Raw genomic sequence first — 23,942 nt, 5'->3', positions numbered from 1 at the left:
TTTGCATTTCACGCATATTTTAGCCTGCTCTGGCCCCAGTTTTCATTTGCATCCATTTCAGTTGGCATTGCATTTTTGTCCACATTTCGGGCACGCAAATCTCTACCGAACCCACCTGCTCACCTGCTCCCCACTACTAGCTATCTGTGTGCAGCTTTCAGTTAATTAATTGCTCGGCTACCTTTCATTGTACCTTAGTATTTCAAGGTATTTACACTAAATGTGAAATATTACGCAAATCAAACTTTCGAAAGTTACGTTGATTATTAACACTCATCAGTGTTAAGAAAATGAAATAGTAAATTCATATTGAGCATTGATTAAAGCCCGATCAGAGGCTTGGGCACCTGTCGCCCGCATTGGTCGCAATTTCCTGACGTGAGGAGAGAGAGATCAAAGCAAAATGCAATTTCCGATTAAACGCGCTGCTCCACTTATTCTTTTTTATGCCATCAGGCAGCAGGTGCATGCACCCATGTTTTACGGTCCAGCCTCATAGCAGTCAAAGGGAATAGCAGGCCAGTGAAAGGTATACGGACACACACACACCAGCCACACCAGCAGAAAGGCATAAATATAAAAATGATGACGAAGCACATCAATTCCAGCAGCTGCTCACAACTGAAGTCCTGTCTATCTGACCACGACCCATAGAAAAGAATATGCTTGCCAGGTGTACGGGATTCGTTATTAACTCCCTTGGCCGTCACTCAAACAGTATAAGATTCCTGTATGCACCAACACACACTATCTTTGTGCCTTATTCACTTCTGGTTAGCCTCGATTATGCAATTTCCTTTCAAACAATTCGATACGCCACTGCACTGAGAGAAATTTTAAATGCTTAATACTATAACTAATTAATCTCATATACATGTACATACATAAAATAATACAACAAATATGTTTTCTATTATTCTTACTACTATTACTATTTTGTCAATATAAAAGAAATACAAATTTAAATTTATGTAAAAAAAAAATCATATTTTAATCTCTATATATAATAATTCTCGTATTAACTATTTTTTTTCCTTCAAATCCACAAAATATGTATTTAAATAATTGTATATTTTTTCTAGCAAATTCTATTTATTTCACATAAATATCTTGTTTATTTATTTTCGATGTAAATACAAAAAATTAATAAGCTGATTTAATATCGGTGTCCCAGCATTTTTTTGCTCGTCAACCAATATTTGATGTTATCAAAAAACTTACACATTCTAATTATAATTATTGAATACAGGCAAAAATCGTACACAAACATCGAAATACAAAGAAAACTAAAAATGTTTATAATTTATTTATAGTTAGCATCACTTTTCCATTTGGATTTGCAGCACTCGTAGTTCGATTCAGCTTTTCGTATTATTTTAGAACAGTCAAAGTAAAAAATATAAATATATCAATATGACATACGTAAATACCAAAATCAAATTGCACAATTTATATACATATATAGAAACACATAAACACATTTTGGTTGATATTTTTTGTGCTGGTTATTATTTTGTATGGGGATACATATCATGTTTTATGTGCAGCCATCGCATTTTACTTCTCGTTTTTTTTTTTTCTTTTTTTTTTTTTTTTTTTTTTTTTTTTGGAGATGTGGATGCGGGACAGCTTTTGTTCAGTAATAAGCCTCGCACTGCATCTCTCGGCGCCAGTGCGACCAGTCCGCACAGCCCCGTGTTTTCGCCGTTTGCACGAATCCTTTGCCGGATGTACAGTCGAGCAGCAGAGGCGCGGCATTAACACCCGGACACATGTAGAATCGATTGGGATCCAGCGTGGCCCATGGCTGGTCCTTTGCGTGCGCCGCGCTGCCGTTGCCATTGCAGCTGGACGCTGGCTCCACTGTGGGCCGACAGGCTGGCCACTGGTCATAGGGCAGGCAGCCCAGATGGCCGTGGCCATTGAAAAAGCCCCGACCCTGCGGGCAATGCAGCTGCAGGGGCATTTGGTCCGCCACAGAGCATACGTAGAATATGTTGGGATTCGGATCGCCCCACATGTTCGTGGCATGTTTGCATGTTGCATTCGTGGCCTCAGCGGATGCGTCTGCAACCCGCAACATCGCCATCATAATCATCATCGTCATCATCATCATCATCGTCATCGTCATCATCGTCGGCATTGCATATCTGTGATGCAGCCTCACTCGTTTCTCGGTATTCCATACATTCCTCATAAATAATTTCATCGGCAACTTTTTATGGTCACAACACTGTCACGAATTCCCTTTGTATGCGCCGGTATTACAGTTATTTTGTTATTATTTTACGTCTCTATAAGCAGTGGTATTTGGTTCATCAATGCAATGCAATATATGAATATGTGATCGATCTGCTGCTATCCTTTACGAGCACGTTTTCCCAGTGCGGCACAAAAACATTGACTGATTGATATGGAGCCATTGCCATTTATTTTTATACTCATTGCAGTATTTTCATTGCTCTTGCTTTTATCTTCTGATATTCCCAGTGTCACATTGTCAAGACTGAAGCTCTGACGTTCGTTTGAGTCGCTCCCAATATTTCATTTTGTTTGTGTTCCAAATTGACTGATTAGACTGTAAGACAGAGTTCAAAGTTCGTAGATTGAATGCTCTATCGAAAGGGTTCATTAAAAAAATTCGAATTATTTTCAAATAGAATTAGTCCCAGGTTGTTATCTAATTATGGGTTTTCTTATGTGTATTTAGTGTAAGTCAAATTGTTATAAATTGAATAAATAAGCCATTGTCAAATCGTAATCAATGCATACTTTTAATGATGCTCAAAGTAAGTAAAGTATGATTATATATAGGGGAAGTATAGCTAAAGGAAGAACTCTATGTATATGTCATTTTCTAATTATAGCCAACTATGTAGAAACCCAAATGAGTTCGCAAAATAGTAAAGTTGAAATTTACTTATACTCTCACCGAAATATTTCTTGCGCACGCTATCTCTCCATTATTCTTATCTTATTGATCTGTTTCTATAGCTATTAACTTAGTTCTTGGAATGAGCTGAAGTGCCAGAAAATAATCGCTTTTGCATATACATAAATACAAATATATAAATAAAACTAAACTGTAAATGATTGCAAAGCACTCCGCAAGCATTTCGCTTATTCTACTCAATGACATATTGCCCGGGGTCTTGAATTGATTTAGTAGTTCCTATAAGTGTCTTTTGGAGTCGAAATTCCAATCAATGTGCGTCAATATGAATTCATGTTTAATTTACGGCGTGATTCACAGTCACTAAAATGAAATCAACGTGAAATTCGACTACCGAAAGCAGAGTAAAACTGAACTGAATATTAAAAAAAAAAAAAAAAAAAAAGAATGAGAAGAATACAAAATACAGGCAAAAACAAAAACACAAAGGTGACACGGGCCTTATCAATGCGATAGTATAACATTAATTGGCTTTCAAATGAAGCCAAATTGGAAATTACTGCTGCAGGGCAATCAGACAAAATTTAATTACAAACTCCAGAGCAACATGACAAGCACACGAAATTCCTCGGCGTGCAGGCAGGCCCTCTGCAGGTGCAGCTGCTGTCAAAAGTTCTAATTGATTTCGCTTACAGCTGAATTCTACACAGCGGCGGGCCAGCAATCGGGCCCAGATGCGGTCTTCGGCCTAGGCCGTATTACCTGCAAGAAAAAGTTCTCCATTTGCTTTCGCTGAGTTTTCTTTGTTGTTGAGTCACGTTGTCAATTGAACTTCTTTCCGGCGTTCCGGCCTCGTCGTTGTTCCTGAAGTGGCAGCCGGCTCAGCTCAGTTCAGCTCAGTTGAGTTCAGCTCAGTTCAGTTCAGCCTCCACGCGACTCGACTCGACTCAGCTCGGCTCGGCTGGGCTCTGTGGCAGCCACTTTCGCAGTCTATTTTACGCGCACCAAGTTTAAATAGGGAAACTTCTGGCAGCAAAAGTTGACAACATAATCGACATAAATTCCAATAGGCCATGTGGCCTCAAATTCTATTAAAACTTTACCCACAGCACATGCGCAGCAGCTGACGAACGAAATTGTCTAATAAATACGCAGCAAACGGATTCTTATTTAGGAATTTACCAAGACACTTCAAATGATAACTGTGAAATAATAAATAATTTCAGCGGAACCAAAAATTGAAAAATGACTGACAGCTATCTGCTTCGTTGTGCCTCCGATAAGCGGCCCACGGTGCGTATTAGCAATGTGCGGCATCAATCGACCATTGTCAACAAGACATTGACGAGCTGCTATCAATTGAGGTGCGAGATAAGTCGTGCGATTATTTGATTCATTTTCGGTTGCTTTTTGTTTTCTTCAGAAGTTATAAATTTCCTAGCAAAAGCGTCAAGTAAACTTAGTCTATTTTTCAGTGTGCAATACTCAACATGCTAAAAGGTGAAGTTTACAAAAAAAAAAAAAGTTTAAGTTACAAAAAGTGCTAAGAACTAAAGGAATACAAATTGATCAAAAATTTAACTTAATTGGAAATCAAATTAAAAGCATATTCCTAATAACCGTTTACTTAAAATGAAATATAATATATATAAATGTATATTAATTTACTTTACTCATATGTGAAGATAGCACAAGTTACGTTATTTATAATGCCAAAAACAATTTATATACATATATTTAAAAAAAACTGAAACTTTCCGATTAGCAAATATCCAAAGCATTTATATTGATTTCCAGTTAAAATATATACATTTTAAAAGCAACTTTATAGCAATCAAACCTCGTCAATGACACAACTCTTATTTTTATGTGAACAAATCAACTTATAAAAAAAAAAAAAAACGGAAACTTCGCTGTTAGCAAATAACCAAAGCATTTTATATATTTATATATTATATATTACATATTTTTAGTTAAAATATGTAAAAACAGTTGAGTCTACATTATTTGTACCCAGCTAAATCGAAATACACGATAAAAAAAAATCTATCCCCTTGAAAAAAAAAATCGTTCTCCACAATTCTCTATAACTCGACTTTCTGTATAAATCGGAAAAAGAAAACGGATCGCCTTGTCATATCGAATAATCGACACTAGACTGTATTAATAAAGACCTCAGACACAATTCTATCCCAACTCCATTAATACAGTTCTTATTCTTATGTTAAAACATCTGTTTGTTTTAAGCTAAGTTCTTAACTTAATCAACTTCTGCATATGCCAGTTACAAACTAATATTTTGACAATTATAAACTCTTCACAGTTATATCAATATTCCTTGGCCTCTTGGCGCTCAGCTGCGCTGCCAGCCTGTACTTGGACGAGGTCTCCACAACGACCTTGCCGGCCACCTGCTTATTTGAGGACGAGATGTGGGGCGATGAAGATATACGCAAATTCTACTTCTGTTGGGACAATGTGCCGATAGTATCGGAATGCGAAGAGGGCTATTACTTTGTGAAGAATGCCACGGATTCCGGCTGCCTGCCCGCAAAGCTAATGAATCCCGCCTGTGTCAACCTGGATGTGACTGTCGGCCCCTGCACGGGCAGCAATTTGCTGCAGCCGCAGGTCAGCGCAGTTCTAACCAATTTCTGGCTTTGCCGCGAAGAAGGTGCCGCGCCCGTGGAGCTGACATGCCCAGAGGACCAGGTGTTCATTAAGCAGGATGGTTACCTGGGCTGCTTCGATTGGCAGACATATCGTTCGGTGCGCGGCTGCCCCGCCCAATAAAAGGTTATCGAACGACGATCCATGCTGTTCGCCGAGCATTTTTAATTGTATAGCCATTCTATTTTTTCTTGAAAGCGACCTTATCATGATTAAATATTACTAACTTGAATGGAAATTATTAATTTTAAGTTGATTACAAAATAATTAACCATACTACTGATAAGATACAGTGGATCAATTAACGCAGCTCGATAACGGTAGCTAACTGATTAAACAAGAAAAACAATAGAAAATGAAATTTCCGGGCAAGAGCTAAATTACAGGGAGACCAGACCACAATGCAGGAGGTTAAAATGAAAGCTTTTTGCAAGAAAAATTGCAAACTGAAGCGCAAACACATTTGCGGCATATGTATTCGTATGTGTGTGGGTGTGTGTGAGAGTGTGTATGCCATGTGAGCTAGCAAAAAAAAATGAGAAAAAAACAATTGTCACCGCACATTTGAACCTCAACAAAACAACACGAAATGGCAAATTGCAGAGCAGAGAACTAAGGGAAGCGGTCAACCTGTCTCGGTCAGCAGACATATGTATGTCTGAAATAAAATACAATTGCTGTTGTATTTGTTTGGTGTCCGTTGTGTGTATGTGTGTGTGTGTGTATTTTGTGTCAACTTTCAGTGAGCTCAAAATGAGTTTTAGCTTGAACATTGAAGCGCATTAGTTTTGTTAGATTTATTTAGATTGTTTCTGTGTGAAATAGGAAATAATATTTTGTGGGAATGCCAGCAAGGTGAGTAATGTTTGTTATTGACTCGAAAAAAAAAATACTAGAGCAAAACACGTGTCTATCTTATCTAACGTGCAGCTGCTGCTCTTTTGCACTTTCTTCTCATTTTGTTTTCTTTTTTATGGGCTTGTTTCAAATATCAGCTGACTACTTTTATGCATTATTACTGATAATAACATCTGGTCAAATACATTTCTATGCGCCTACAGTGAGCGTGAGTAGCAAGGCTTATATAGGTCTTATGCAATGCGCGCCTTGATATATTTCAGTTATTTGTACAGCGGGAATCTAAACTGAGAGCTCTATGGCCTGATATATTCAGCCTAGACACGATTTATTTCAAAGGAATATTTAACTCATCAATAGAGATATATATGTATACAGCATCAATATAGCCTGAATTTTATAATTTCCATTCCATTCAGCTTTCAGCTGCGGGCGGAGAAAGCGACCAAAGTACTCCCTCACATATATTTACATATGTATGTATATATGCTGAAATAGAATGTATAGCGTCAGCACAATTTGCTAGGGGTAAGCAATTTGTTGTTAGCCGTTATACACATAACTGTAGCATGACTCTGAACAGTTGCCTCCTCCGAGTCTCACGGATAAGTACGCATTTAGTTACACAACGCCGGAGACAAGATGAATCCAACCGAGGGCTAAACGTTCTCTACATGCGACTCTATTGCCTAGGTAATAAATGCCCGACTACGATACAGTTCACAGCACATGCTTGGACACACACATATACGCATATGTGTGCGTGTGTGTGTGGAGTTGAAGTGTCAGTGACACGAAACTGCTGCAAAAGCGCAACAGCCATGGTAACTGCGCCAGTGCCCCCAAATGAGTTAGTCAGGAAATTGCATTATTTGTCTTTGGCTGTTGTTGCGGGCAAAAACGTTGCGCTGCTCCTGCGCCACCCCTGCCCCTACCCCTTCCCCCTTTGCCCCTACCCCTTGCTTTGCGCCTGAGGCCAAGTGCTGCCCAGTTTTAAAACGGGCTCCGGCTATCTCCGTTGCGACACTCTGCTGTCACACATGCGAATTTCAAATACGCTCTCCAAGTCACAGCAATTTTTCTGCACCATTTCCGACTGCTGGTGCAGTTGCAGCTGCTATTGCTGTTGCTGCTGCTGTTGCTGTTGCTGTTGCTGCATTTTAATTGCTTGGCTTGGTGTGCCGCCCGGGCCATTAATCCTGCACAAGTTGTGCACTGGAGCTATGAAAAGGGATTTTTAAAGTCACAATTGTCGTATGTTATCAACACACACACACACACAGACATACATTCATACACACACCCTCACACAGTGTGAGTGTCCAGTCGACTGTCGCGTCGAGAACTTGGCCTGTAGTTAAGGGCCATGAAGCTGTCGCAACGGTGCTCAGATTTAATTGAGTTTGCAATGGTTTTGCGGCCTGAGCAACTCGAGAGTTTTGCAACTTATGCATTTGAATTGCCGGCCAACGAGCTGCCTGAACTTTGGCACAACAGCCAACAGCCAGCAGCTAGAAGCCCGGAGCTAGCAGTGCGCAGTCAACGGCACACAACTTCCGTTTCCGCACTTTGACGGACACAGGTCAGCGCAGTTGTTATTTTAATTACGCTTGTGTGTGTGTGCGTGTGTATGTGAGTGCCCGAGTGTGTGTGTGTGTGTGCGTCAACACAAACACATCTGCCTCCGACCGGCGCCACTGACAGACACGGCGTATACGCAATGCGCCTAGAAGTATGCAATAATATTTCAGCTGCTGCTGGTGCTTTGAGCTATTTGCACGGCACTTCCTATCGAATAGCCATAATTGGCATTTTTTCACCACTCGGGCGGACTCTTCATTTTTCTGTCCTTTTTCCTTTTTCCTGTTTTTGCCTGCACATTCCGTTCTGGAGCGCTGCGACAGCCACTACAGAAGTGAACTTAAGCGGCACCAGCCACAAAACCATCCCGCTGCCCGCAGTTACTGAGACAGGAAGCGCCGCCCTTATTGGGTCTACTCTTTGGCTGATTCTCGGCGTGCGCATTCCTTCCAGAGGACATACCAGAGCGGGACTTGTTTGGCTTGGGTGCTCATGCTGCTCGCTGTTAAGTTGGCTTAAACTTTTCCACTTGAATGGCAACGGAAGGTTTTATGCTTCGCAACCCCTCCCCCCCCCCCCCCCCTCCCCACCTTGCAGCAACCCAGTCTGGTTGCCACATTGTGTTGCAGCGGCGCATGAAAGTATGCAGCATGAAATTTGCTGCGCTGCAACAAATAAATATTTGACCCAACCACCCGTCCCTTGATGCCCCTCCTCGTGCCATCATCTCGGCGCCTTGCATTTGTATTTTATGGCGCCGTTGAATTTATACTTGCACTTAACAAGCGTCAACAACAACAAAGTCCACGACCTATACACGCCACCGATCAACTAGGCAATACCCTGTACCAATGCCTGAATTAGCTGAATTAGCAAACTTTCGATGAGACGGCACAGTTAAATTCGTATTTGTTAAACATTTTTAAGAAATATTTATTCAAAAAACCATTAAGTCGAGCATACCCTATATAGCTGACTACAGGGTATGGCAACTTTGCAGCTTTGTGCTGAAAACTTTGTTTGGCTTATTTTTCGGTTACAAATCACATCCGAAATCGCATTAAAATTGCATGCAACAGAAAAAGTGCCACAAAATCGCGTTGTCAGAAGCCAGAAATCAGCCAGGCGCTCAGCATGTTGCCAAAGGTGTTGCAGCTGTGTTACCTGCCTCGGCTTATGGCCGTCAACCCCATCCAGCTCGAAACCCGCAACTCTCGCCAGCTGCTGTTTATCCAACATTTGCCAGAGGGAGGGACAGATGGGGAGGGAGTGGCAGGCAGTGCCCCCTTTGCAATTTCAATCGAATGTTCGTGAGACGAAATCACTTCAACGCCTTCGATTTCAATTTCCGCCGCATTTCCAATTTGAGTTTTGTTATTGCATTTGCATTTGTATTGTATTGTTGTTGTTGTTGCTGTTGCTGTTGCCTTTACTTTATTGCCATTCGATTGTTTTGTACCTAAAGTTGTCATCCTCGATTCAGTTGCAATTATTTACGAGTTCCAGGTTTGGCCTACTTTGGCCACTTGGCTGGCAAGTAAATAGTTTCAATTGTTGCAATCTACCTAGTTCCAGCTCATGTCTATTCATATGCAGACTAAATTGTACAGCTATGTCTACTAGTTTGTGTCAATAACTAAGTTGCAGATGCAGTTAGCTTAGCACTCGAATAGATTCTCAGAATTTAGCAGAACCCTTATCAATTTACAGCTCTGCAGTTGGCTGAGCATTTCCGAACTGAAATTTCGATTCATATTCTATTTTTTTCAAAGATTGAAATTTAACTGAAAATCAATTGATGAAAATTACAAAACTACTATCTACTTAGCTGATTTCTCTAGTCCACCCTTCGGCTTTTTATTCCTCTTCTTATTCATTCAGTCATATCATTTTTTAAGATCAAGCGAAATAGTCGGATTTTCTGCTTTGGATAATCCAATGTAGTGCAGTTTTGTTTTCGCTTAGCTCTTAGTTCATACACTCTCCGAGTTTGTAGCTTTCCCTTTGTCAACTCTTCGTTTCCTTTTGCGCCTTCAGGTATTTCCTGCTCCACTTTATGCTCTGTCAGCCTCTTTTTTGCTGTCAACTTAAGAATTGGACACGCACTCGGCATATCTTGAGCGAGTTGCTCGCTTTGCATTTTTTGCTGCATACCTGCAGGCCGTCCGCATTTAATGAAGCCAGCCTCAGTCTCTCCGTAGGATATTATGCACACAGAGTGTATCTGTGTGTGTGTGTCTGTGTTGGGTAATAGTAGCAGCAGGCGCACCCACTACGAAGGGGCGTGTCCATGTGGCTCTCAGTTGATATTGAGATCAAAGGAACTCTGCTGGGTGGCCCACTACGGCATTGAGGCATCAATAACACATTTGTATTACATATCACAATCAATAGCAGACACGTGTCTAAGCATCGAGAATGCTGTCCTCCTATACCTCAGTGCGCGCGTGTGTGTGTGTGTGTGTGTGTGTGGGCAGGAGTCGAGCCTAAGCTTCGTTACATGTCATTGTAATGGTATCACGCTACAGCAGATTGCTGTTTACCTTGATTTACATAAGCACAAACAGAGACACACCTGCTGTGGGGCGTGGGCATGGGACAGCCGCAGCAGTGCAAACAAACTGTTCAGTCGCAGTCAGTGGTGCAGCGGTGGTGCTCAGCGGTGCCAGCAACGACGTAAGTATACCTATACACTTAAGCATGCACTTAGACTTTGCGCCTTTTACTTCGGCTCGTGTCGATGTTGACATCGATGTCTATGCATGGGCGTGAATAAGCACATTGTTCATATGTGTGCGTGAGTGTGTGGTATGTCTGTGGCGTATGTGTGTATGTGCGTGTGTGTGTGTGTGCGATAAATGCAAATTTGTTTGCCAGCTGACGCCTTGGCACACATACACACACACACACACACACACACACACACACACACATATATTATATACACAACAGCAGCAAAATGAACCAACGCCCGCTGACGAGTATTTTGTTAACAGTTTTTCCATTTTCTTTATTTTGCTCTTTTCTTTTGCCACCCACCAAGCAAATAGAGCTATTTGCATGCGCACCTAAATCGATTTGTATGTGTATCAAATTGTGGGCGCTCCAGAAACAATAAACTGCCTCAGCGCAGCTGTTGCGGCCCAAATCAGCCAGAAGGCTGACACTAACTTCGCCTGGGGCAAAGTGCAGCAAGCATTAAACTGTATTCAGCCAAAAAGTTTCACCTGTTTACGTTTGACTTGTTTCAAATTACAAACTTGATCTGCATAGAGCCGACATATGGCTAACTACTTATGAAATTTTATACACAAAACTTTTATTTCAGTTCCGGCAAATTAAATTGAATTTTACAAATGTATAGAAAAACTAATATTTCTATATAGAAATTGTATATAATAATTATATATTATTATATTATAATTGTTTTGAAAATTTCTTTTAAAATACATTTTTTTATAATAATTATAGATATTCAATATTCAATAATTTTATTAAATATTGGAATAAATATAGGTATTTAGGTTTTCTTAATATTTATATTTACATATACATATATAATATTTGAAAAGAAATATAAAATTTGTATTTATATAAAATTTCTTTTTATTGATTTATTTTTAATTATTTTATATTTTTCGTTAATCGTTATATCAATTCTTTTATAAATATAATATTATACATTTATGTACATAAATTAATTAATTAAAATGTTGTATTAATTTTATTTGCTTTCATTATCTTTTTATACCCTGAACCCATTGAAAATGGGAAATCAGGGTATAATGGTTTTGTTGAAATGTATGTAACAGGCAGAAGGAGGCGTGGCAGACCCCACAAAGTATATATATTCTTGATCAGGGTGACGAACTGAGTTGATTTGGCCCTGTCCGTCTGTCTGTCTGTCCGTCTCTCCGTCTGTCCGTATGTTTGAACGCGTCGATTTCCGAAGATATAAGAGCTAGAGACTTCAAATTTTTTGTAAAATGTTCGTAATTACAGCGCGGATATCGAGTTTATCATTAAAATTCGATAACTCATCCCGATCTTTTTTATCGATTAAAAAACCTTATCGAAAACCAGTTATAAAATTATATCTTCTACACCTTTATTGCTAGAGTCTCCAAATTTTTTATATATGCTTATATGCAATTTATACAATTTCGGTTTTTGTTAAAATTTACCCCCCACCTCTAAATTCACCCCCTCACCCTCACTTTTGTAAAACGCGTATTTCAAATACTAGAGACTTGTGCTTTGGCAATTACATGCATATTCATGTTAGATTCATAATCTGAAAGTTTCATGAAGATCGTACGTCCACAAAAAAAGTTATTAAACAATTAAGTTCTCATAGTAAGCGCACACTGCAGCCCATGCGTGTTTATGCGTGGGTGCTTGTGTGTGTGTGTGTGTGTTTTTTTTTTTTTTTTTTTTTTTTTTTTTTTTTTTTTTTTATATTCATTTATTAACAAAATTATATAGCAAATTACAAGTTGCGTGGTGGCTAGGATAGCGCGCGGTGCTTGCGGGACGGCCGTAAAGCATTGCTTCGCAAGCACTATGCGCTACCTTAGCCTGGGACAGCTCGTCTTCTCGATCGCTCGACTCTGCGGAGCTCCATCATCACCGTGGCCGCGAAGGTGCTTGTTAGTTCCCAAGCTTCCTCCGATTCCAGCATGGCGTTGACTAAGTTGTCCGCTCTGATGGAGCGGCCCACTGCCTCTTCCAGACGACGCCTCTCCTCCAGGAACCGTCCACATTCGAAAAGAATGTGGTTGGCGTCTTCCACATGCCCTCGCTCGCACCAGGGGCACTCGTCAGATTCCTCGTGGCCAAAGCGCTTCAAATAGCTCCGAAAGCATCCATGACCCGAGAGGATCTGCGTAAGGTAGAAGTTAACCTCGCCATGTTTGCGGTTAACCCATGGTTCAAGCTCCGGGATGAGCTTGTGCGTCCACCGCCCTTTAGCTGAGCTATTCCACCTTCTTTGCCATCGTGCGATGCTGTTCGCCCTGACAACGTTGAGTCGCGTAGGCCCGTGCGAATTCCGCTCCACGGCTTCGGCGACCAAATACTCCAGTGGCACCATACCGGCTATGACGAGCGCCGCGTCATCGGAGATAGTCCTGAAAGCGCAGCTGACTCTGATTGCGCTCAGCCTGTAGATCGCGCAAATGCCTCGGCTGTAGCTCGGCGTTGCCATCGCTCTTGCCCATATTGGCGCAGCATAGAGGATGACAGACCTAATGACGCTCGTTAGGAGGAGACGTCGTTGCTGTTTAGGTCCCCGCGTGTTAAGCATGATTCTCGAGAGAGCTCTACAAGAATCAGCTGCCTTTTTATGCACATATTCTAAGTGCTCGCGGAAAGTTAATCTTGTGTCTATCATGACACCAAGATATCTTATCGCCCTCTTGGACGCAATGGTGACGCTGCCGATCTTTATATTGGCAGTTTCCACTCTTTTGCGACTGCTGACTAGTACAACTTCGGTCTTGTGTGCCGCAAGCTCGAGCCCAGCTCCTGTCAACCAGCTTCGTATGCGATTGATACTTTCGCTGCACATATCCTCTGTATCTTTTAGCTCCTTTCCTATGGCTACGACAGCTACATCATCAGCAAAGCCAATGGTGTGCGCGCCTGCTGGTAGTTCCAAGCGCAGTACGCCGTCGTACATGATGTTCCATAGGAGAGGCCCCAGCACTGAGCCTTGGGGTACTCCAGCTGACACTGTATGAGTTTGGGGACCCTCACTCGTGTTGTATACCAGTGTTCTTCCTCTGAAGTAGCTCTTTATTATCTCTCTTAGATATTTAGGGATATTATATTGTGACAGCGCATTCAGTATCATATCCCAACTAGCTGTGTTGAAGGCATTCCTTACATCCAGGGTCGCGATGATGCAGTATTCCTTCGTCCCGTGCCTCCATCTGGTGCCTTGAATAGCGGAAGTGGCCAGACCGACAACTTTGTTAAGCGCGTCCGTTGTTGACCGGGCCTTCCGGAATCCAAATTGGTTTGGTGACAGGCCTCCGGCGCTTGCAATCGCAGTCTCCAGCCTAGAGCAGATCAGTTTCTCAAACACCTTTCCCATGGTGTCTAAGAGGCAGATCGGTCTGTACGAAGATGGCTCATCTAGTGGTTTGCCAGCCTTGGGTAGCAATACCAGATTCTGGGCTTTCCATTTTGCCGGGAACGTCTCTTGGATCAGGCATTCATTAAATAGTTCGGCGAACGTACTTGGGTGCAAGGCGAGGGCTAGCTTTAGCGCACGATTTGGGATCCCGTCCGGCCCTGGAGCTGTGTTGGTTCTAAGACCTCGGAGAACTACTGATATTTCTTCATCTGTAACTAAAACAATTTCAGTGCTCGTTGAGCCCTGATCAGCAGACTCGGACTCAGGGGCGTGAATGGAGCTTAGACTTTCTGGAAAGAGTGTTTCCACAATCGATTTAAGCTCCAGACGATCCGTAGGCTGCACCTGCCTACCTGCGTATAGTCTTTTAACTACTATCTTATATGCCCTGCCCCAAGGGTCATATTCGGCTGAGTCGCACAACTGTAAAAAACATTCTCTTTTGCTTGCCCGAATGGCCTTCTTCAGCTGTCTTCTAGCTGCCTGGTAAGCTAACTGTTTCTCAAAAAACGTTGACCTACCGCGAGCCCGTTGGTAGCTTCTTCTCGCCTGGATGCATTTGCGACGAATGTCACCTATTTGCGTATTCCACCAATACGTAGGCTCATGTTGTCGCGTGAACTGCTTGCGACGTAACATGCTGCTATTGCAGGCACACTGTATTTGGGCTACCATTTGGCATGCTCTGGCCTCAGCATTACCAATTGTACCCAGAGACTGAATGGCCTCTGAAAAGACCGCGGGATCAAAAGTATCTAGCCGATACGACTCCCTCCACAATGTTGACGCCCTGGCAGGTGGCTCACCTATTGTGAACAGAAGTGCCGTATGATCGCTGCCTGTATAGCTATCGCAATGGCTCCATGTTGCTCCCCGAAAGAGGGATGAAGTGACAAAAGTAATGTCGATAACAGACCCGTATCCCGCCCGACTGAAGGTGTACTCATGGCCAGTGTTGAGCAGTGCGACATCTAGTGTCGCGAAGATCTCCAGTAGGATACGACCTCTGGCATTTGTTGTGGGGCTACCCCATTCTAGCGCCCAGGAGTTAAAATCTCCAGCTATAATGGCCTTCCGACCCCTAGCATCCTCGGCAAGCTCGTCGAGCACCGTCGTGAATTCACTGAGCTGCATGCTGGGGGCCAGATAGCAACTGTAAAGCCATAAGCTACCATATCGGCCACGTACGAACCCATTGAATGACTTAACATTCGAAAGTACGTTCGTTGAGTTGCCGCATACCCACAACGCAGCTTTGCCATTAACGTCTGTTGACCATGTCCTAGGGCAGCTGGTTCTACAGTGGTGAGGCTCACTGAGAAAAGCTACATCTATACATTTTTCCCTAATGGTCTGCTCTAGAAGATCTTGGGCAGCAACACAATGATTTAAGTTAAGCTGCAAAAACCTTAACATTTCATTTTACGAGCAGCTTCACGGTAAGATGGGCACTTGAAGCTGCCTGCCGAATGGTCCGTCTGCTTTTCACCTTTCCGGATGCAGAGGCTACATTTTGGTGGCTTGGTGCATGCTTTGGCACTGTGACCCATCTCTCCACACCTGAAACAGGCGCCCTTTAAGTCACAGTCGCTACCGCAGTTTGCTGCCATATGACCGTAATCGAGGCACTTGAAACAGCGTTTAGGCTGCTCCACGGCTCGGATACGGCAAACTACCCATCCTATTCTAATTTTGGACAGCTCGAGCAGAGTTTTAGCTTTCCCAATTGGAAGAGCAACCGTAGCTCTTTGCTGTCCACCAAAAGCTGGCCGAAGCGATTTGATAGCCTCAATGGGGAGTGAGCTATCCTTCAACTCCACCCTAATTGCTTCCAAGATCTCCTCTTTGGTCGCTAACTCATCTAGATCGCGAATCTCAACTTGAGCCGATTCGGTAAGTGTTTTCACTACCGCTCGGTCTCCCAAGGCCTTGCCTACAGCTTCGTGCAGAGCCTCAGCGCTATGCTCCGGCTTCCTACTCAGTTGCAATAGAAGGTCCCCCTTAGCTGTCTTCCTAATGCCTTGAACGTCGCTGCTCAGATGCTTCAAATTTGGGTCGCTTTTAACTACACGAAGCATGTCCGCAAAGCTGCAACCCCCTACGCCTGAAATCGCAATCGCGTCAGTCCTGGGACGTTTTTGCATAGGCTTTCGCCCTTTGACGACTGTCCAGCTGCTCTGGTTTGTCTGTCGAGCGGCCTGGTTTGAAGTTTCAGTTTCAGCTGTAGCCCGTAGAGCCATTGGTTCTTTTGGTTTCGCTGCACTTCTATTGGGCCTCGGCTTTTTTGAGGGAGTTTTCCTCTGTTCGGAGGCAACTTCCCTCGACCGCTTGGGAGTATTGCTACCTACTGTAGCACTAATGCTCGCTGCCTTAATGTTTTCGCCTACTTTTTTGAGTGGCGTGGTCTGCACCTCACAGTTTTTAACCGAACGGTTGCAGAACGCTTCGGCCGTCTTGTGAAGGCTGACCAGCCTAGCCAGCTCCTCTCTCATTAAGGCATTTATATGCCGCTGACCCCCAAATAAGGCAGACAAACCCTCTAGTGTAGCTCCTATTTGAGCTAACGCTTCTTTTAGTGACTTGGGTGCCTGGCACTCAGCCACTGGAGCCTGGTTAGAAGTCGACGGCAGCGCCAACGCCCTCTGTTGTTGCTGCGGCGATCGCTGCAACGAGGAACGACGCGCAAAAGCTTGCAGCTCGTCCTCCATCATGGCATCCATTTCTGCTCCGACTACCACGGCGTGAAGCCTGTAGTGGGCAATGGCTACTAATGTAATCTGAGTTTACAACCCGCAGTAACGTAAACTCAACTTGACTACAGCGAGAGCCCGAAAGTATGCACTACTTTTAATAACTACTACTTCACTCCAGCAGCTAGGTTGCTGTCTTTGCTAAGACTTAGCAACTCGCCAACGTTAGTGAGCAGCTGATTGCCCGATGCAATTTCCAGCACTACTAACAGCTGTTAGAGTGAATGCACCTGCTATTTATTATTGCGCAAGTGTGACGCCTAAAGTGACAAAATTTACGCGCCCACAAAAGACAAGGAAAGGAAAGAAGCCCTGACGCCAAAACAATGACGCTATCGCCCCCCCTCTCTTGCACCACCGAATTATACCGCTTGGGAATTCCACGAACCGCCGCGCAGTAAGTCTCTGGTAGTTTTTTTGAGGTCGCTGGGTACGCCGCGCCCACAGCAAACACGTTGACTTCAGTTCTTTCCACTTTCGCAGGGGAAAACACAGTTCAAGCTATTGTCTACGATGGATCACGATGACATCGACCGCACTCCGTGAAAACGCAACTCGAACTCGTCGTGTGTGTGTGTGTGTGTGTGTGTGTGTGTGTGTGTGCGTGTTTCCTGTGTAAGCTGAAAGACGCGAAAAATTATTGAAATAGCTAGCACTCCAAGGGTTCAGGGGATCTCGTAGTCGAGCAGTCTCGACTAGAGCTTTCTTACTTGTTTATTTTTTAATTATTATACCTGTATACATTATAGAATAACTTCATATATTTGCATATTACAACAATGAGAAGTCAATAAAGCTAGTTTCAAGTTGATCAAACTTCGAGCCAAGTTAACAGGCAATATCTGCCAGCTTTGTTAACCTTGACTTTTGAGACATTACAAAGTCGAAATGTGTTGACTGAGTGGGCATATCAATTATGGATCTAACACCCTGGCTTGTAATCGAAGCTTAGCACACAAAACAAGCAAATGAACGGCTGTTTAGCCGTTGGGCTGCTGCGGTGAGTGCTGAGGCGGGTGCGGGGTATTGGCTGTTGAGTCTAGCAGCTAACCGAGCTAACCGCAAAGTCCCATAATTAAAGACTGGCAGAGCAGACCGAAATTTGTCGCCAATTTAATTAAAACCCATTTTTTGGACTTGCTGTTTATGTTGTCAGCAGGCTGAGCCAGAAGCGAAGGCGTGGCTGCTGGATGCTGGCAAACGGAGCGTAAGCCGCTTTGGGAACCCATCGTACGCACACCAACACACACCTACACATGCACATACACACAGGCACACGCATGTTGCCTGTTGACCCTGGCAAAGGATTTGCATTTGTTTGTATCCGTGGTCCTCATGCGCGGAACAATTACGCAGAGTGCGTGGTCAAATGGACTGAACCGTGGATTGTGGGCGGCAGCGTGGGCGTGGGCGTGGGCGGGACTGGCCAGCAATTGCTGCGGTTCCATGCAAATTCAGGCGCTATCCCCGCGTTGCGTACCATGGGCTCCCTTTGCACTCCATTGTTTGCGTAATTCGATAAATTGACGTTACGATGGCCTCCAATGGGAGGGGTGGGGGGTGGCTCAAGCCCCGTTGCCCATTTTAATAATTTTTAATTAGCTGCCGCTGGCTGACAACGCCCCGACGGCTATTGCAAAATTGGTTTTTAATTAAGTTTATTTCGAATCGTGGATTCGGGATCCAGCTAAGCCTAATGAATTCGATTGTTGTGCCACGCATTTCTCCAAACCTTGTTCAGGATATATGTGTATACTGATAACTGCTGAAATATATTTATATTAAATATAGTCCAATTAATTATGAGGTAATTAAAATTTATTCAAAATGAAATTTGTATTTTAAATAAATCGCTTTCCAAATTGTTAAAAATCAAGAGATGAACAGCCGGCAGCATGCCCCATAGACAAAGTTTTTAAATTCATTTAAATTGGAATTCATTTAAAATAAATAATTTGTATTATTTAAATGACTACGAAGACATTTTTTACTTTCATTTGCGCAAAGCTTTTAAAAATAATTCAAGTAACTACGAGGCGTATGCGTAATAAAACGAATTATATTTCAATTGAACTTTGAAATGAAACTCAAAAACGCGCATCTTTGCATTCTTTTGCTGACATTGCCAAAATCAATCGAGAAATCTGGTCCATTCAGGCAAGAGGCTGACTTGGTGGAGCCACTGTTGGAGTCCAGTACCACTCGGAGTAGGGCACACAGGCCTTGACATCATCCAGCCAGGCCTGGGCAATGGGGCAGTAGGCCGGCGAGGCAGGCACGCCCAGCACCTGGCATACCCAGTACTGGTTCTTGCGGTAGTAGTGGCGATAGGCGCCCACAGCCAGCTCCTCCTCCGTCTGGCAGCCCGGCTGGCCGGAGGGCTTGCCCCAGGGGCTGGCGAGGCAGCAGCTGGCCAGAGCCAGGCACACAGCGAACAGATACAGCGAGTTCATGTTTGAAGGAGTTTGTTTCGAAGACTGACCTATGCTAATGCCCAGGCGTTGCTTTTATAGCACAAGAATCTGCGTGTTATCTTATCAAAACAACGGAACTAATCGCGAAGTTAGTGTGGCGCGATGCTGTAAACAGATATGACGGAGCCACCCAGAGCCCGTTGCCATTTGGCTGCCCAGTTTATGGATCTGTTTGTGTGTGCACAGCGTTTGTTATTGTTTTTGCATAGGGCTCAGCGGGCGAAAAAAGGGCGGGGCAGAGCCACTGTCGACGGACCACCCACTCGAGGTGCTTGCATATTCATGACATAAGCATGGCTGCTGTAAATTATTTCCAGAGATAGCCCGGGCAAGCCACAAACAAGCGGAGCAACAGCTAATTAATTCCGAGCGCTGCCTTTGAGGCATTTCTGGTCGCAGGCCAACGAGAAATGTTCACCTTGCAAACGGACGGACGAAGATGCTAAGGAGGGAGAGGAGCGAGAGAAGCGAGAGGACCAAGAGCGGCATCGACACTTTTCGACTAGCTTTTTTGGGCCGCCTTAAGCCATATTAGGACCTACACACTCTTGAGTAATTGCCCTTGCCAATGCACTGGGGCTGCAGTCGAGCCTCGGCCTCCTGGCTGGCTGCTCTGCTTGGGTGGCGCATTTCGCCTGGCTTTGTTTGCTCTTGGCCATAAATTAAATCAGGTTATTAATGTCTGCCATTAAATGAAGCTACAGGCAGCACAGCGACAACAACAACGACATCTGTGGCACGGGCATTGCAAACGCTTTGTGTTATCCTTGCCAGGCCGCCGTGCTTTGCCATCCTTCGGAGCGGCTTTCGTTGATTTATGCTAATTTGTGTGGAATTTCGAGCATTTCGAAGTTATTTCTAGATTTTCGTACATAAGCGTGCAATTTGTATGCACTTTTGTCTTCAAAGTGAACGCACGCAGAAAATCCCAGCAGGAAGATGAATACTTTACTCTCTGAATTGGCCCAAGAACATATAGGAGACACATCAACTGTTGCCTCTATATTTCCTTTCCCTCTCTTTATGCCTGTCCCAATGGCTGCATATCTCTCTCTCTCTCTCTGTTTCTCCCCTAGCTCAACCTATCCCACACACATGTAATCTACCTCTGGCGTTTCCTCTTTTTTTCCTCTTTTTTTTATAGCTCTCTCTGTCTGTCTATCACTCGTTCTCTCTGTCTCGCTCTCAATTTGTATCTCCCTATATCTCTAAATCTATCTATCTCGCCCTCTCTTTTTATTTTCCGCTCTCCATTTCCATCTCTCTATAAATGTCTCGTACTTTCTCTTTCTCTCTCTCTCTCTCTCTCTTTCTCTCTTTCTCTCTCTCTCTTTCTCTCTATCTCTCTCTCTCTCTCTCTCTCTCTCTCTCTCTATCTGCCTCTCTACGTCTGTCTCGCTGCCTTACTTTCCTTTTGCCTACTCCCTGCCCTCTCCAGTTTCTCCTTTTCCTCTCTAACTATGTCGGTATATACATATATCTCTCTCTCTCTCTCCTAATTCTTTCATTTTCACTTCCTCCTTCTTTCCTACCTCTTCATATCTTACGCTTCAAATATCTGCTTGTTTAATAATTAAGTTCTGAATCGTATATCGCCTACACGAGCATCCTTAACACCTTTTCGCTATATTGACTCCCTGTAAATAGGGCAATTTCATTCAATCGTTTCACACCGTTGCTGTCTTTGAAGTCGAAGCCGTGTTATAATTGAATACAAATACAAAGTAATCTGTTTTTCATCGCACACAAATGATGCAATTACAATTTGCGAACGACGATTACACGTGTGCGATATGGATTGTGGCACTCCGTTCGTTAACATGCAAATGTCAGTCATATTTTCTTCCTTTTTTGCAGTTTTCCACATGCACGCATACAAAAATGAACACGCTGATAAAACAAAAATTATAACTGGAAAAAAACCTACAGTTTGAGGCTATAGCAAAAATGTGTTTGCAGCTCGTTTTATTGATGTGCTCGATTCTGCATTGACAAAGGGCCTGACGCACAACCGTTGGAATATAAAATAAAATTGGTATAAAAAATGCAAAAAAAAAAAATGGGTTTTTTTTTTTTTTTTTGTAAGCCCAAAGCCAGTGCCGTGTGAAGTGGAATTGGAAATGTAACTGGACCGGTTTGCCAAATACACCAATATTGATTTATGACAGATGTTTTTGGAGGCGTCCAACATGAAGTTTAATTTCGCTGTCTAAAGCTATCAACACTTTTAAGGGGTGTCATTTAATTGCAATGGAACACGTCAAGAATCAGTTGCCAACATTGTTGGCAACATTGTTGCGTGCACTGCGCGAAATACGCAGCAACTCTTGCTATCTGAGTCATCTGCCAGCCAACGAGACGTCCCTTTCCCGATAGCTTATCGCGCCATTTCATCTAAATCTTTGAACACGATCAGATAAACACTTGTTTAGCGGCAGTTGACTTTCCTCACTGATAACGACGTTAAGTAGTTCAATAAACGAGGAACACACATTATAAAGCTCTTTGAGTGCAGCGGATATAGCATCGGAAACGCACTATTATATGTCATATATCTTGGGTTACTCAACTATGATTAGACTTGAGTAGATATTAATTTATATTATTATATTTTTTGTAAGATGTACTCTTCACATTATCTTAACAAAAGTTTGAAGTGAGAATAATCATAGAGATTTCTAGATTCTACTCCGCTTAAAGATAAAATCTAGATTGTACTGAGATTGTATAAAGATCGTGCTAAGTCTCAACTATGTATTTACTCTTTTTAAGTGGTTCTCGGGAAATGTAGATAAATAAATTTATAAAGCTCGATAATCCAAGCATATCACATATCACAAGATTAATTTCAAGTAACTGTAATATATGCTTGATAAGAATCTTTATATTTATATATATATATAGATATGTATATCTTTTTTTATAACTTTTTTAAGTACATATACACTATTAGCTTTGAAGAAATATTTTATATTGTTAATAATTCACTAAACAAAATTTCTTGAATATTTTCATACCTGCTTCTCAAATATTTCAAACTACCAATTCCATCAAATATAAAAGTTGAATTTTCAGTATGAATTGTCTTTTTATTCCATATCTGTGCAATCATAATTTTATCTTAATTACATGGCTGCCAGCCAGTTGGACGACTTGGTGGCTCCACGCAGGGCCTCCAGACCCAATCGATCCAGGGCACGCACGCATTTCTCTCCTGGCTGAAGGCCGTGTTCGTCTGGCACTTGAAGAGTTCGGCCTTCCCATTCAGGGTGGGGCACCTCCAGTACTTGGTGGGATCGATGCAATTGCGCTGTGGGTAGCCCACCTCAGATGCCAGCTTGCAGCCAGGCTCATAGGTATCAATGCATTGCCCAAGCACAGTCGAGGCCAAGCAGAGGCACGCGGCCAAGGCCAATAGGATTCCTAATTTGAGCAAATGGCAAACACTTAGTTAGCGTGATGGCAATGGATGGCTGGTCTTACCTGAAAATCGCATTATGGATAATGTCACTATCTGATAGCAACTGTCGATGCTTGGGCTGTGGCCCAGCTGCTTTTATACTCAGCTTAAGTGGTGCATGGAGAGTGCAGTTCATTGTACTATGCTGAAGCGCTTATTTGTATGTGCAGTCGATTGTCCATACGCATATCTCTCAAGTGCCGGAGTCAAGGTGACGATTTCTTTCAGTGCTCTCTCTGCCTGATTGTTTTTCCCACAACAAATGATTCGATAATGCCCCCTCGTGTGAGCTGCTGTCCAGCATATAGCATGCAACTCACGCATTCTGCAATGGCTGAGAAGACAACAGAAAAAAAGAAAATAATACAAATCCCTTTACTGCGTTTGCCACGAGAAATCCGAGCTTTCACAACAAGTGCCAGAGGAGCGACAGTTTCACAGAAAATCGTTGCCCTCACCAACTTTGTTGGACATGACAAATCCATTCCTTCGACCCCATCCATACAAGTCAATTGTGATGCACTCCAATCGCATCGAAATGAATTTCAAAATCATTAAATCATAGCTTGAGCTTTTTCAACGAAAAGTTTACTTTAGAGCAGTGCTTAGTTTAAATAAGCATATTCTTTCAAATTAACAACAAGCTCTGAGACTGACATCCCATCTGACTTGTTATTTCAATCTCTTTTTCTGCAACTATTACGCTTTTGTCTAGAAAATTGCCTGCCACTCACGCACTTAAATTGCCAAGCTCAAAGTGAATTTCTGGCTTAAAGAACGGTCAGCGTAAGACTCTGCCACATGCCCCAATCAGTTGCACAACGTTGAGAGAACGTACATATGTCCGAATACGTGAAAAACTTCATTTGGGGCAAGCGCAGCACAAAAACGAACGGACAAAGCATTGCCCGTGGCCAATTTTCTAAGACATTTGAAATGCATTTCCGTTTACCCACAAAAGCCAATCACGTATGTATGAAGGCCAAAATGAAATAATGAAAGATGCTGTTTCTAGTTAAATTTTAAACACGACTCATACTCTAGTATCAGCATTTTTAATTCCATACACTATATGTTCCATGGCGAATTAATAAAATAAAAAAAATCCACTTCAGAA

At 42.8% G+C, this 23,942-nt stretch overlaps 4 protein-coding genes across 4 annotated transcripts; 1 reads left to right on the top strand and 3 right to left on the bottom strand.

Annotated features, from left to right (window-relative positions):
• Positions 1-1,034: 1,034 nt before the first annotated feature.
• Positions 1,035-3,997, bottom strand: LOC108609276 (uncharacterized). Its single transcript, XM_089476124.1, has 2 exons — positions 3,656-3,997; positions 1,035-2,578 (listed from the first exon to the last, which is right to left on the bottom strand). Exon 2 carries the CDS (start codon positions 2,207-2,209, stop codon positions 1,637-1,639), a length of 573 nt encoding a protein of 190 aa, XP_089332250.1. The 5' UTR covers positions 2,210-2,578; positions 3,656-3,997; the 3' UTR covers positions 1,035-1,636.
• Positions 3,998-4,238: 241 nt separating this feature from the next.
• LOC108621438 (uncharacterized) lies at positions 4,239-5,801 on the top strand. Its single transcript, XM_089476135.1, has 2 exons — positions 4,239-4,393; positions 5,217-5,801. Exons 1-2 carry the CDS (start codon positions 4,384-4,386, stop codon positions 5,684-5,686), a joined length of 480 nt encoding a protein of 159 aa, XP_089332261.1. The 5' UTR covers positions 4,239-4,383; the 3' UTR covers positions 5,687-5,801.
• Positions 5,802-18,796: 12,995 nt separating this feature from the next.
• LOC108619737 (uncharacterized) lies at positions 18,797-19,388 on the bottom strand. Its single transcript, XM_018016488.2, has one exon. The coding sequence runs from the start codon at positions 19,342-19,344 to the stop codon at positions 19,045-19,047; it is 300 nt and encodes a 99-aa protein (XP_017871977.1). The 5' UTR covers positions 19,345-19,388; the 3' UTR covers positions 18,797-19,044.
• Positions 19,389-22,433: 3,045 nt separating this feature from the next.
• Positions 22,434-23,877, bottom strand: LOC108619728 (uncharacterized). The gene is made up of 2 exons (XM_018016475.2): positions 22,849-23,877; positions 22,434-22,788 (listed from the first exon to the last, which is right to left on the bottom strand). The coding sequence occupies exons 1-2, from the start codon at positions 22,859-22,861 to the stop codon at positions 22,487-22,489; spliced, it is 315 nt and encodes a 104-aa protein (XP_017871964.1). The 5' UTR covers positions 22,862-23,877; the 3' UTR covers positions 22,434-22,486.
• Between the last annotated feature and the right edge of the window lie 65 nt (positions 23,878-23,942).

Source organism: Drosophila arizonae, chromosome 2 (genome assembly GCF_054131065.1).
Source record: "Drosophila arizonae isolate 15081-1271.41 chromosome 2, UAZ_ARI_1.0, whole genome shotgun sequence".
In the NCBI taxonomy this organism is placed as follows: Eukaryota; Metazoa; Arthropoda; class Insecta; order Diptera; family Drosophilidae; genus Drosophila; species Drosophila arizonae.
Note: the sequence above shows the minus strand (reverse complement) of the source record. Positions and strands in the feature narration are given on the sequence as shown.